This window comes from Aquarana catesbeiana, linkage group LG08 (genome assembly GCF_042186555.1).
Source record: "Aquarana catesbeiana isolate 2022-GZ linkage group LG08, ASM4218655v1, whole genome shotgun sequence".
Lineage (NCBI taxonomy): Eukaryota > Metazoa > Chordata > Amphibia > Anura > Ranidae > Aquarana > Aquarana catesbeiana.
In genome coordinates, this window is record NC_133331.1 from 301,343,275 (window position 1) to 301,356,895 (window position 13,621).

The 13,621-nt window shown below is 45.7% G+C and overlaps 1 protein-coding gene across 1 annotated transcript; it reads left to right on the plus strand.

Moving 5' to 3' along the window:
- Nucleotides 1-686: 686 nt before the first annotated feature.
- On the plus strand, nt 687-10,709 carry LOC141104809 (uncharacterized). The gene is made up of 8 exons (XM_073594573.1): nt 687-1,290; nt 1,377-1,500; nt 1,880-1,977; nt 2,087-2,218; nt 2,325-2,466; nt 2,717-2,814; nt 4,885-5,026; nt 6,832-10,709. Exons 2-8 carry the CDS (start codon nt 1,416-1,418, stop codon nt 7,941-7,943), a joined length of 1,809 nt encoding a protein of 602 aa, XP_073450674.1. The 5' UTR covers nt 687-1,290; nt 1,377-1,415; the 3' UTR covers nt 7,944-10,709.
- The last annotated feature ends 2,912 nt before the right edge of the window (nt 10,710-13,621 follow it).

Below are 13,621 nucleotides of genomic sequence, written 5' to 3' on the forward strand. Positions count from 1 at the left end.
TGAAATAGCAGAGTACAGGCCCAATCCAATATCAGCAGCTCCATCGGCGGTCAGTGCTACATATATAAAAAAACAATTATGAAAAGGAAAAATGCATCAATAAACATATCGTATTTATCGGCGTATAACACGCACCCCAATTTAAGAGGGACATTTCTGTAAAAAAAAACTTTTTTTTTTTTAAATAAACCACTTTGAAGCAGAATAATGGTGAGTGAGAATCAATGCAGCATGATTAGTGCCCATCTGCAGCCTCAATGCAGCCTAATCTGTGCCCATCTGCAGCTTCAGTGCAGCCTGTTCTGTGCCCATCTGCAGCCTGTTCTGTGCCCATCTCCCCAATCAATGCAGCTCACCATCTCATAGGACATCACCGAGCCTTCATCTGTTTCCTTGGCTCTCAGTCGGCAGTGACACACACAGTCCCGCCTCTGCCATCGGCATTGGACCAGCTCCTGTGATAGACAGAACACTGGTCCAATGCTGGTGGTGGAGGCGCGACTGTGTGTGTGACGTGCGAGTAGGGTTGCCACCTCATCCCTTTAAACTCGAACACATATGAATTACACAGGTTCTGAGTCTGATTAAGGTGGTAGTTAAACTCACTTGGTGCCTTATCTGCATTAAATTAGCCTCAGAACCTGTGTAATTTATATGTGTTCGGTTTTAAAGGGATGAGGTGGAAACCCTACGTGCAAGCCGAGTGGAGAGGAGATGACGACTCGGTGATTTCCGGCGGCACTCGTCTCCCTCCTTCCCCTCTGAGGTACGCTGTCGGCGTATAACACAAACCCGCAATTCCCCCCACGATTTATATGCCGATTAATACAGTACTTTATTTTTCTGTACTTTTACCAGCAATTTATTTAAGATGGTTACAGGATCTGGTGGTTCATATTATTTTTATGCCTTGCAGTGTTATCTTATAATATTCACATACTGAAAATAGACGGGACTCCCCCCTTTAATGACATTACTCTCAAGGTGGAGATTTTTTCAAATCATATCAAGTGGAACACAAGGACAGGGGCACTCTGATTGTACAGACACAGGAAGTGATACCACAAATGTGGAGGAAGTGATGTTAGGTACAGACAGGAAGTGATATATAGACAGGAAGTGAGGTAACATATAAACAGGAAGTGATGTAGGGGACTGAAAAGGAAGTTCTGGGTGAGAGGTGAGTTATGAGGAAGTTGAGAGAAGACTTTGGAGTTCTTCAAGAGAGACAGTTATAAGAAGATTCTAAAAGTCCCCTACAACAAGATCATTGAGCTGCTGACAGGAGAGGTGAGCGGTGCCGGGAATTCTGGGACATTATCCAGTAACAGACAAGGGATGTGTCTGGATGGTGATTGTATCATTGTGTGTGTCAGGTTCCTATAAGGTGTCAGGATGTCACTGTCTATTTCTCCATGGAGGAGTGGGAGTATTTAGAAGGACACAAGGATCTCTACAAGGACGTCATGATGGAGAATCAGCCGCCCCTCACATCACCGGGTAAGAGGAGACTTTATTGTAAAGGAGAGAGCAGTACGGAGGGTCCACCTAGATCCCCCATCATCTGATAAACACATAGGGGTTGATTTACTAAAGGCAAAAATACTGTGCACTTTGCAAAGTGCAGTTGCCCTGTGCAAGTGCAGATGTTCCAGAGCTTGGTAAATGAGCAGAAGCTCTGCTGACTTCCACCATCCAATCATGTTCAAGCAAAAATGCTCTTCTTCTTATTTTCCTTGCACGTGATTGGGTATTCTTTGCAAAGTGAAGCCTTTCCTCATTTACTAAGCTCTGGAGCAACTACACTTGCAGAGGGCAACAGTCTATTTGGCTTTAGTAAATAAACCCCGTAGAAAGTCAGTGTGTGTGTTTCCTACAGATGGATCCAGTAATGGGAACCCTCCAGAGAGATGTCCCCGTCCTCTGTATTGCCAGAATTCCACACCGGAAGATCACACCATCCCTCACCATCATCAGGTAGGTGGGACTGAGCAACTCAAAAATAATTTGAATCTTTGAATGTACATTCTTCTATGTAATTCCTTGCTCTTTTTTACATTTGTATTCTATCATATTTGGGGTTTAGGGCAAAGAACTGAAAAACATCAAAGTTGAGATTAAAGAGGAAGAAGAAGAGATGATGATAAGTGGAGCTCAGCAGTTTGTGGGACCGGCTGGTCTTCTGCATTCCGAGAATTCCTGTTACCACCATGATCAGGTAGATGGAAAGAACATAAAATTGGCTTCAGACCTATGAGATTATACTCTTCTTTTAGTCTATTGGTCCTCACATTTTAAAGTTTTCTTAATATTTGTTGGTTTAGCATGAAGAACTGATGTATGTGAAAGATGAAGTTAAAGAGGAAGAAGAGGTTATGGCTGTGATGGATTATCAGGAGTCAACGGAGGAAGTTGGGATGATGGTAACAACTAAAAATGAGGAATTTTCTCTAGATATTAGGACAGGTGAGTAATGAACACTAATACAGAAACTTTTCAAGTATATATGTCAACTATTAAAGATTTGTAGACCTTCACATCAAGTCCTATGATCTCTACGAAGACATCATGATGGAGAATCAGCTACCCCTCATCACCGGGGAAGAGGAGACTTTATTGTAAAGGAGAGAACAGTACGGAGGGTCCACCTAGATCCCCCATCATCTGATAAACACATAGAAACAATGTATTCAGTCAGTGTGTGTGTTTCCTACAGATGGCTCCAGTAATGGGAACCCACCAGAGAGATGTCCCCGTCCTCTGTATACCCGCGATTCTACATTGGAAGATCATAACTATGCACGCCGTGATCAGGTAGATCGAACTGAGGAACTAGAACTCAAATAGAATTCCACACTTTGAGATAACATTCTTTTGTCATTTTTGTTTCTTTTTACAAATCCTTTCTATCATATTTGGGCTTCAGGGTGAAGATCTGAAAAACATCAAAGTTGAGGTTAAAGTGGAAAAACGTGACTGTTTACTTTGGGGTCTGTGCGCCCTCTGCCGACCCTTACTACGATTTGACATCTGCACGAGTTTGGCATCTGATTTCAGCCAATGATTTTGGCTGAAGTCAGCTGATCGCTTTGTCCAATTACACACAGAGCTCTGTGTTTACAAATCACAGGACTCTGTGTACAGGGAACAGTGATCTGGCTTTTTTTCTTCTCCCTGCAAAGCAAAGATAGTAATGCAAAAGCAGCCCACATTGCACATTGTTAGACATTAGGGTTGCACAGATACTAGTATGGGTGCCGATACCGAGCATTTGCACGAGTATTTGTGCAAATGCTCCGATGCTTGACCCGTTACCTGGGCAGTCAGGGATGATCGGCGTGGGGGGAGTTACAAGCACCGATCTCCCTGTATAGATTTCAATAAAGCAGCTGACTTCTCTCCCCCCCCCCCCCGCCCCCCCCGTGGCTTTCAGCTATTTTATGAGAATCTATACAGGGAGATTAGTGCTTGTAACTCCCCCCGACTGTCCCCCGTGTCCTTCTCCGTGTCCTCCTCCATGCTCCTCCAGTCCCCCTCCGTGTCCTCTGGTCCCCCTCCTTGTGGTCTTCCAGTTCCCCTCCTTGTGCTCCTCCAGTCCCCCTCTGTGTCCTCCGTGCTCTTCCAGTCCCCCTCCTTGTGCTCTTCCAGTCCTCCTCCTTGTGCTCTTCCAGTCCCCCTCCTTGTGCTCTTCCAGTCCCCCTCCTTGTGCTCCTCCAGTCCCCCTCTGTGTCCTCCGTGCTCTTCCAGTCCCCCTCCTTGTGCTCTTCCAGTCCCCCTCCTTGTGCTCTTCCAGTCCCCCTCCTTGTGCTCTTCCAGTCCCCCTCCTTGTGCTCTTCCAGTCCCCCTCCTTGTGCTCTTCCAGTCCCCCTCCTTGTGCTCTTCCAGTCCCCCTCCTTGTGCTCTTCCAGTCCCCCTCCTTGTCCTCTTCCAGTCCCCCTCCTTGTCCTCCATGCTCCTCCAGTCCCCCTCCTTGTCCTCCATGCTCCTCCAGTCCCCCTCCTTGTCCTCCATGCTCCTCCAGTCCCCCTCCTTATCCTCTGTGCTCCTCCAGTCCCCCTCATTGTCCTCCGTGCTCCTCCAGTCCCCCTCATTGTTCTCTGTGCTCCTTCAGTCCTCCTCTGTCCTCCCCCATCCCGGATTTGTCAGGATAGAGAGCAGAGGAAGCAGCCGCTGGTAAATTTGTCATTTACCGACTCCTTCCTTTTCTGAATGCACAGAGTCAGTGATCACTCATAACTGATTATCATAAACTGAGTTTACCATATCTCTGTTTATGAATGGAAAGGAGCCTCTGTCTCCTGTCCATTCATCTTCAGTGCAGCTGAGGCTGCAGAGAAATGGACTGGGGAATCTGTGTGCTCAGTCCCTTTCCCTGTCTCATACGGTGAGATATCAGGTGTCTGTTTAGACCCCGGATATCTCACCAAAGCCCCTCAACAGGGCTGATAAAAAAATAATAATAAAAAAAAACACGATATTAAAAAAAGTATCGGTACAGTCTTAATGTGGTATCGGTGCAACCCTATTAGACACACAATTAACCCCTTGATTGCCCCTAAATGTTAACCTCTTCCCATCCAGTGTCATTAGTACAGTGTCAGTGTACTAGCACTGATCACTGTATTAGTGTCACTGTTGATGTCAGTGTCCGTTAGTCCATTACTGACCCTTCCAGCCAGCATCAGTTAGTGCCATTTTTCCCGCCACAGTTTCACTAAAAGTCGCTGATCACCGCCATTACCAGTATAGCGTCTATAGCTGTGTAAATTCCAGTATATATATATATACACCATAGCTTATAGATGCTATAACTTTCACAGAAACCAATTAAAATACACTTATTGGGATTTTTTTTTTCTATTATTCTATTATTTTGGGGTTTAGGGTGAAGAACTGATTAATATAAAAGCTGATATTAAAGAGGAAGAAGTAGAGACGTATGTGGGGGGTGATCAGCCGTCCACGGAGGAGGTTGGGATGATTATGAAAAGTGAAGAGGAAGAAACGTCTCTACTTATCAACACAAGTAAGTATAGGCACTATGGAAGAAGAAGGTCACAGTCTCATTTTATTTCTGAGTACTTTATAAGGATTGTAGTTTAACCAGAGCAAATTTTGGTTCTGGAGCAAATTTTTAATTTCTTGCAGATAGGTAAAAATCTTAATTTTTTTGGCAATAAAATAACTTAAACTCCCAAAGTTTAAAAGAGACTTTGTACAATACAAAAGGAAGATAGTGACACATTTTTATGTCTCATGATATTTGCGCAGCCAGGAAATGGATCTGAAACATTGTCACGTCTGTTTTTATTTTTGTGTCAATTGTGGAATTTGCCTCGCTCCCCATCCTGGTGCTGGCGGTTTTATTCCCAGGCTCCCAGTATCTCGGGAGATCCCAGGAACCATGGGAGGGTGGTGGGGCGCCAGCAGCCAGGAGCACTGCACCGCCTGCTCTATAAAGTCACCGCATCATTTTCACTTTCAAGTCGGGAGTCGGCTCTACAAACGGAGCAGAAGCTGATGGCTGCAGTAGGTTGGAACCTTAAACCTCTGCCTGTAAGGGTGGGTATATCCCGGAGGGGTCTTCAAGGCCTGTGTGCCATAGGAATGGACCACTAGCCGGGGACCTGTATAGCACTGAGCCGCTAACTATACTTGTTGCACAAAGTGCAGAGGTGAGCGCCTATACAGGATCAAGTGTCCAATGCCACATTACAGTATGGGGTCCAAGTATGATTCCCAAGGTTTAACAGAGGTTGCACTGCACAGAAGTTGTTGTGATAGAAGAAGGCTGATTGAAGAATCACAAGATAAAACAACAGTTAAAAAGGAACCTCAGTCCCCTTTTTTAGTGGCTCGGCTCCCCCTGCTTTGTAGTGCCACCATGATGGTGCTTGTGCAGATGTGGCAGATGGAGATACTGTACACCATATGAAAGGTCCATCTCCATCCCTCAATATAACCTCACGTTCCTTACAAATGAGATGGAGATACTGTACATCATATGAAAGGTCCATCTTCATCCCTCAATATTATGTCATGTTCCCAACAAATGAGGAGGAGATACTGTACACCATATGAAAGGTCCATCTCCATTCCTCAATATAATGTCATGTTCCCAACAAACGAGGAGGAGATACGAAATATGAAAGGTCCATCTCCATTCCTTAATATAATCTCATGTCCCCAACAAATGTTGTGACATCTCTGTTACTCCAAAAGAGCTTTTATTCATGCACAAAGAAACCTTACCCAGCATGTCATAGTTGTTTTGGGTGTTGTAAGGGGTTCACTCCAAGTTTAGAGCTTTAAGGACATCAACACTCGCTTTTACTTCGTTTTAAGGGCTGGTTTTGCCCATTTTTATTCAAAAGAAAGTTCGACAAATACAGAAGATTCCCTCGCAGGGGTATTCAGCATTCCAGTTCTGTTACAGAAACAAACAACATTCGGCTAATCACCACAGCTCTCCTGCTCAGGCCTTACGCTTTAAGCAACTCCGTGCTTATCGCCAGCAGCCTCGTGCTGCACCGTCTCCCACCTCTCATCTAGGTGGAGATCCTCCTGACTCCTGGGCCAGACTTCCTATCTGCAGGGGTGGCGCTCAGAACCTTGGTCTGGTCATTACTTAAAGCCCAGAACACAGCTGACCAATTAGTGTACTGGCTGTTCACTAGACCTGGACCCTGGCAGGGTACCGCCCTGCTACAGTGTTTTGTTTCCATGAACTGTTTTCTTCGTAAATTTTATGTTACAATTGTAGCCAGTTAAAGCTAAGAACTCCAGTTATTTGTGAACTACTGACTTTTTTTTTACATTTCTTTCCAACAGATGGATGTGATGTCAGGAATTCCTCGGAGAGACCTCTTCTATTATCTGCTGATTGTAAGTCAGAAGATAATGTCATCACACAGGATCCTCCAGGAGGAAATCCAAATACACAAAATATACATTACAGACCTTCCTGTCCGGAGACATCAATGGATCCCTCTGATCAGGGGGAATCTTCTCATAAATCACATACTATGATTGCAAATATCATCAAATTACATAAATCCTCCTTACCCCATGAAGGAGTTCACAGAGGTGACAATCTATTCTCATGTTCGGAGTGTGGGGCGTCTTTCACTGTAAACAAATTCCTTCTTTTACACCAGAGAATTCACACGGGTGTGCTTCCTTATTCGTGTTCAGAGTGCGGGAAATGTTTTGCTTTTAAAGGAGACCTTGTAATACATCAGAGGATTCACAAGGTTGAGTGTTCGGTGTGCGGGAAATATTTCCTAAAGAAAACGGACCTTGTTAATCATCAGAGAATTCACACGGGTGAGCGTCCTTATTCGTGTTCAGAGTGCGGGAAATCTTTCGCTAAAAAAGGAGGTCTTGATAAACACCAGAAACTTCACAAGGATGAGCGTCCTTATTCATGTTCAGAGTGCGGGAAATCCTTCATTAAAAAAGGAGCTCTTGATAAACACCAGAGAAGTCACACGGATGAGCGTTCCTATTCATGTTCAGAGTGCGGGAAATCTTTCATTTATAACGGAGACCTCATTAGACATCGGAGAATTCACACGGAAGAGCGTCCTTACCCGTGTTCAGAGTGCGGGAAATCTTTCACTCGCAAACAAAGCCTTGTTCAACACCAGAGAATTCACACGGGTGAGCGTCCTTATTCATGTTCAGAGTGCGGGAAATCTTTCTCATATAAGGAGGTCCTTGTTGCACATCAGAGAATTCACACGGGTGAGCGTCCTTTTCCATGTTCAGAGTGCGGGAAATCTTTTACTCAAAAAGGAAGCCTTACACAACACCAGAGAATTCACACGGGTGAGCGTCCTTATTCATGTACGGAGTGTGGGAAATCTTTCACTCAGAAAGGAGATCTTGTTATACATCAGAGAACACACAGCGCACAGCATCCTCCATTGCCTTCAGACTGAGGAATTAGCTTTATGCCCTGTAAAATGTGTGATAGGACCTTGTTGTCGGAAATTCCGACCGTGTGTGGGCTCCATCACACATTTTCCATCGGAATTTCCGACACACAAAGTTTGAGAGCTTGCTATAAAATTTTCCGACAACAAAATCCGTTGTCGGAAATTCCGATCGTGTGTACACAAATCCGACGCACAAAGTGCCACGCATTCTCAGAATAAATTAAGAGACGAAAGCTATTGGCCACTGCCCCGTTTATAGTCCCGACGTAAGTGTTTTACGTCACCGCGTTCAGAAGGATCGTATTTTCCGACAACTTTGTGTGACCGTGTGTATGCAAAACAAGTTTGAGCCAACATCCGGCGGAAAAAATCCTAGGATTTTGTTGTCGGAATGTCCGATCAATGTCCGACCGTGTGTACTGGGCATTACAGATAAAGGAAATCTACTTCGACATCAGAGGAAATGCCGATTCTTTTGACAAATGTACAATGTTTTTTTTACTAGTGGAACTTATTGATCCATAACACAACTGTAGGAAGAAAATATTTTGTTTATAAATTGGTGCGTCGTGGAAAAAGTGGTATTCAGTTTACAGGTGGAGATGGTTGGCCCGGGCCTTCTTCACTTCTTGTATTTTTGGCAAACTCCAGTGATGTGATCCCCACATATTGGTATTCCCATTCCTCCTTTTTTTTTTTTTAATTTATTTTCATTTTGCACATTTAACCGCTTCAGCCCCGGACCATTTTTACACACAAGTTCCGCATTGTCCGTGTGCCCCGAGCAATCGCGGGAGCCCGGCGGTGACATAATGTCGTTTCGCCCAGCCGTGACATTCTGCCACAGTACAACTGCGGCGGCTTGTCGGCATGTGGTTAGAGAGTGGTAGCCCTTCATATTAGGTTATAGGGGTACCAATTTTTTTTTTTTTACTTCTCAAGGGGAGCAGATTGGCCAAGTGGTGTACAGTGCACATCACAGTACATTGGGGGCATAGTGGAAATATTTGAGTTTTTAGGGTGGTGATATGATAGTTCTATATCCATGAGGATTAAATTAAAGTATTTCAGTCCTCAGATACACTATATAACCAAAAGTATTGGGACACCTGCCTTTACACGCATGTGAACACGCATCCCAGTCTAATGCTGGCCATACACTATACAAAAAATCGGCCGAACACATTTTTGAAAAACGAACGTTCGACCGTGACCGCAAACGATCGTGCCATCATGTAATGACCGATAAATTGATCAGTGGACATGAATACATTTTTTTTTGTTCGTTTTTTTTACATATACCTAGTGCAGACAGTTCGGACGGTAAACACATTAACCTTGCAATTTATCGTACGTTCGGCAGAAATTTTCCAAACTTCCTGCTCGTATTTTTCCCACAAAAACGTCACAAACGATTATCGATTTGTGCCATTAACTTTGCCGAAAAACGAACGAAGTGTCTATACGAACGATTTTTCGGCCGATTTTTCGTATAGTGTATGGCCAGCATTAGTCCATAGGGTTCGATATTATGTTGGCCCACCCTTTGCAGTTATAACAGCTTCAACTCTTCTGAGAAGGCCGTCCACAAGGTTTAGGAGTGTGTCTATGGGAATGTTTGATCATTCTTCCAGAAGCGCATTTGTGAAGTCAGGCACTGATGTTGGAGAGAAGGCCTGGCTCGCAGTCTGCCGCGTACACGCGACGTTTTTTTTCCATCGAAATGAACATTGAAGGTTTTTCAGATGGAGTTCCGCTGAAACTGTCTTGCCTACACACAATCACACCAAAGTCCGACCGTCCAGAACGCGGTGACATACAACACATACGACGGGACTAGAAAAAGGAAGTTCAATAGCGAGTAGCCAATAGCTGCCGCCTCGTACTTGCTTCAGAGCATGCGTCGTTTTTGGTCCGTCGGAACAGCATACGGACGAGCTGTTTTCCCGATAGGAACTGATTCCGTCATAAAGATTTAAAAGATGTTCTATTTCTAGGTCCGTCAGAATTATCGAAAAAAAAAAATCCGATGAGGCCCACACACGATCGGCATGTCCGATGAAAAGATTCCATCGGACTTTTCCTGCCAGAAAGTCCGACCGTGTGTACGCGGCATAATTCATCCCAAAGGTGTTCTATCAGGTTTAGGTCAGGACTCTGTGCAGGCCAGTCAAGTTCCTCCACCCCAAACTCTCTCATCCATGTCTTTATGGACCTTGATTGTGTACTGGTGGGCAGTCATGTTGGAACAGGAAGGGACCATTCCCAAACTGTTCTCACAAAGTTGGGAGCATGAAATTGTCCAAAATGTCTGATATGCTGACGCCTTAAGAGTTCCTTCCACTGGAGTTCACTTCACGGATGAGTGAGTTTAGGGTGGAGGAACTTGACTGGCCTGCACAGTGTCTTGACGTCAAGGTCATAGAACGCCTTTGGGAGGAATTACAGCGTAGACTGCGAGCCAGGCCTTCTCGTCCAACATCAGTGCCTGACCTAACAAATGTGCTTCTGGAATAATGGTCAAACATTCCCATAGACGCACTCCAAGTCAATATGCATGTAAAGGCAGGTGTCCCAGTACTTTTGGTAATATAGTGCAGGCTAGCACTGAGCTACTCCAATACTGGTATAGCTAGCAATGTAAATTGTCCAATCTGTGGATAACAAACTAGCAATTGTGACAATACAAGGACAATTTTATCAATACATGACAAAAAACAAGTAATTGTAGCAATACATTGGCAATAAAATGCAAGTACAATAACTGAAGCTCAGTTTGTCTTTTCTTTTTGTCTTCTGCTGAATGTACTGTATATAGATCTAACCTACTAAATGCAGAAAGGATCACTGTAAAAAAAATGTGAAAAAAAAACGCACTTACAATGGTAGAAAGTGAAGAATCTTCTTACACAGATGGTCACTGCAAATGCACTTTGGTCAGTTGGGTAAAATCACCCTTATAGTAAACGCATTGGACGAAGTTGTCAAAAGAGGTTACTGCAGACAGTGAGGAGTGAGCTGTCAAATAACAATGTGGGTGAGAGCTGTAAACGATTGTAGTGTGGATGGTGGAGTAGATCTGCGGAGAATGTAGTGTGGATGGTGGAGGAGAGCTGTCGGAGAATGTAGTGTGGATGGTGGAGGAGATCTGTTGGAGAATGTATTGTGGATGGTGGGGGAGATCTGTCGGAGAATGTTGTGGGGATGGTGGGAGGAGAGCTGTCGGAGAATGTAGTGTGGATGGTGGAGGAGAACTGTCGGAGAATGTAGTGTGGATGGTGGGAGGAGAGCTGTTGGAGAATGTAGTGTGGATGGTGGAGGAGAGCTGTCGAAGAATGTAGTGTGGATGGTGGAGGAGATCTGTTGGAGAATGTATTGTGGATGGTGGGGGAGATCTGTCGGAGAATGTTGTGGGGATGGTGGGAGGAGAGCTGTCGGAGAATGTAGTGTGGATGGTGGAGGAGAACTGTCGGAGAATGTAGTGTGGATGGTGGAGGAGATCTGTCGGAGAATGTAGTGTGGATGGTGGGAGGAGAGCTGTCTGAGAATGTAGTGTGGATGGTGGGAGGAGAGCTGTCTGAGAATGTAGTGTGGATGGTGGTGGAGAGCTGTCGGAGAATGTAGTGTGGATGGTGGGAGGAGAGCTGTCGGAGAATGTAGTGTGGATGGTGGAGGAGAGCTGTCGGAGAATGTAGTGTGGATGGTGGAGGAGATCTGTTGGAGAATGTATTGTGGATGGTGGGGGAGATCTGTCGGAGAATGTTGTGGGGATGGTGGGAGGAGAGCTGTCGGAGAATGTAGTGTGGATGGTGGAGGAGAACTGTCGGAGAATGTAGTGTGGATGGTGGGAGGAGAGCTGTTGGAGAATGTAGTGTGGATGGTGGAGGAGAGCTGTCGAAGAATGTAGTGTGGATGGTGGAGGAGATCTGTTGGAGAATGTATTGTGGATGGTGGGGGAGATCTGTCGGAGAATGTTGTGGGGATGGTGGGAGGAGAGCTGTCGGAGAATGTAGTGTGGATGGTGGAGGAGAACTGTCGGAGAATGTAGTGTGGATGGTGGAGGAGATCTGTCGGAGAATGTAGTGTGGATGGTGGGAGGAGAGCTGTCTGAGAATGTAGTGTGGATGGTGGGAGGAGAGCTGTCTGAGAATGTAGTGTGGATGGTGGTGGAGAGCTGTCGGAGAATGTAGTGTGGATGGTGGGAGGAGAGCTGTCGGAGAATGTAGTGTGGATGGTGGAGGAGAGCTGTCGGAGAATGTAGTGTGGATGGTGGAGGAGATCTGTCGGAGAATGTAGTGTGGATGGTGGAGATGAGCTGTCGGAGAATGTAGTGTGGATGGTGGGAGGAGAGCTGTCGGAGAATGCAGTGTGGATGGTGGAGGAGAGCTGTCGGAGAATGCAGTGTGGATGGTGGAGGAGAGCTGTCGGAGAATGTAGTGTGGATGGTGGAGGAGAGCTGTCGGAGAATGTAGTGTGGATGGTGGGGGAGATCTGTCGGAGAATGTAGTGGGGATGGTGGAGGAGAGCTGTCGGAGAATGTAGTGTGGATGGTGGAGGAGAGCTGTCGGAGAATGTAGTGTGGATGGTGGAGGAGAGCTGTCGGAGAATGTAGTGTGGATGGTGGAGGAGAGCTGTCGGAGAATGTAGTGTGGATGGTGGAGGAGAGCTGTTGGAGAATGTAGTGTGGATGGTGGGAGGAGAGCTGTTGGAGAATGTGACCTTTTATATGAGTAGTTCCAAACCTCAGTACTCATGTACCCCCAATAGGGCATGTTTTGGTATATCTCCCTTAGATATAATAGTTGTCATGAATACTAAACCAATTACATAGATTTAAGCCACCTGTCCAAGGTGAAGGAAATCCAGAAAACATGACCTGCTGGGATTAATGGAGGGCTGAGGTTGGGTAGAACTACTCTTTAGTATTCTTCTGCTATCATCTGTTACATAAAAGATTACATAGCAGGGTATATCTCCCAAATTCTAGTAAGCGGGGCACCTAAGAGAGAAGAGAATCTGTGGTGCACCTGCAGCCAAAAGTGGGGATGCTTAGGTTACACTGAATACTGTGGTATGTGGTATAATAGAATCTGAGCCTACTTGTGTATACACCACACATGTATGCCATATTCTTTCTACTGACAGAATACTCCTTAAAGCAGAGTTGTACCCAACAGTGAAATTCTCGCTTATATGCTCCCCCCCACCTCTGGTGCTACATTTGGCACCTTTTTTTGACAGGTCCCCTTTCCCACTTCCAGAGATGGGCCTCGGCCCAATCTCCTGGAAGTTCGGCCCCCCTCCTCCTTCCCCCGCTATCGGGCCAATTAGAAAGCACAGCGGACTTCACGCATGCACAGTAGGAAACCAGGAGTGAAGCCTAAAGTCTTCACTGCCTGATTCCCTTAGCAGGAATGGCAGTAGGGTTAGGGTTGCCACCTCATCCCCTCAATCAATATCCACCTCCCCTGTGTGAGCCGTCGTAACTATACGTCGGCTCGCGGGGTCAGGATAGCGGGTGCGCACGTGCCGGCTGCACAGCGGGGTTGCAGATGCTCATGGCCGATGGTCGCGATGACCGCCGTGAGCAGGAGAGACAGAACAGGGACGAGTGTATGTAAACACACACTTCCCTGTTCTGACAGGAGTGACAGATTGTGTGTTCCTATTAGCTAGGAACC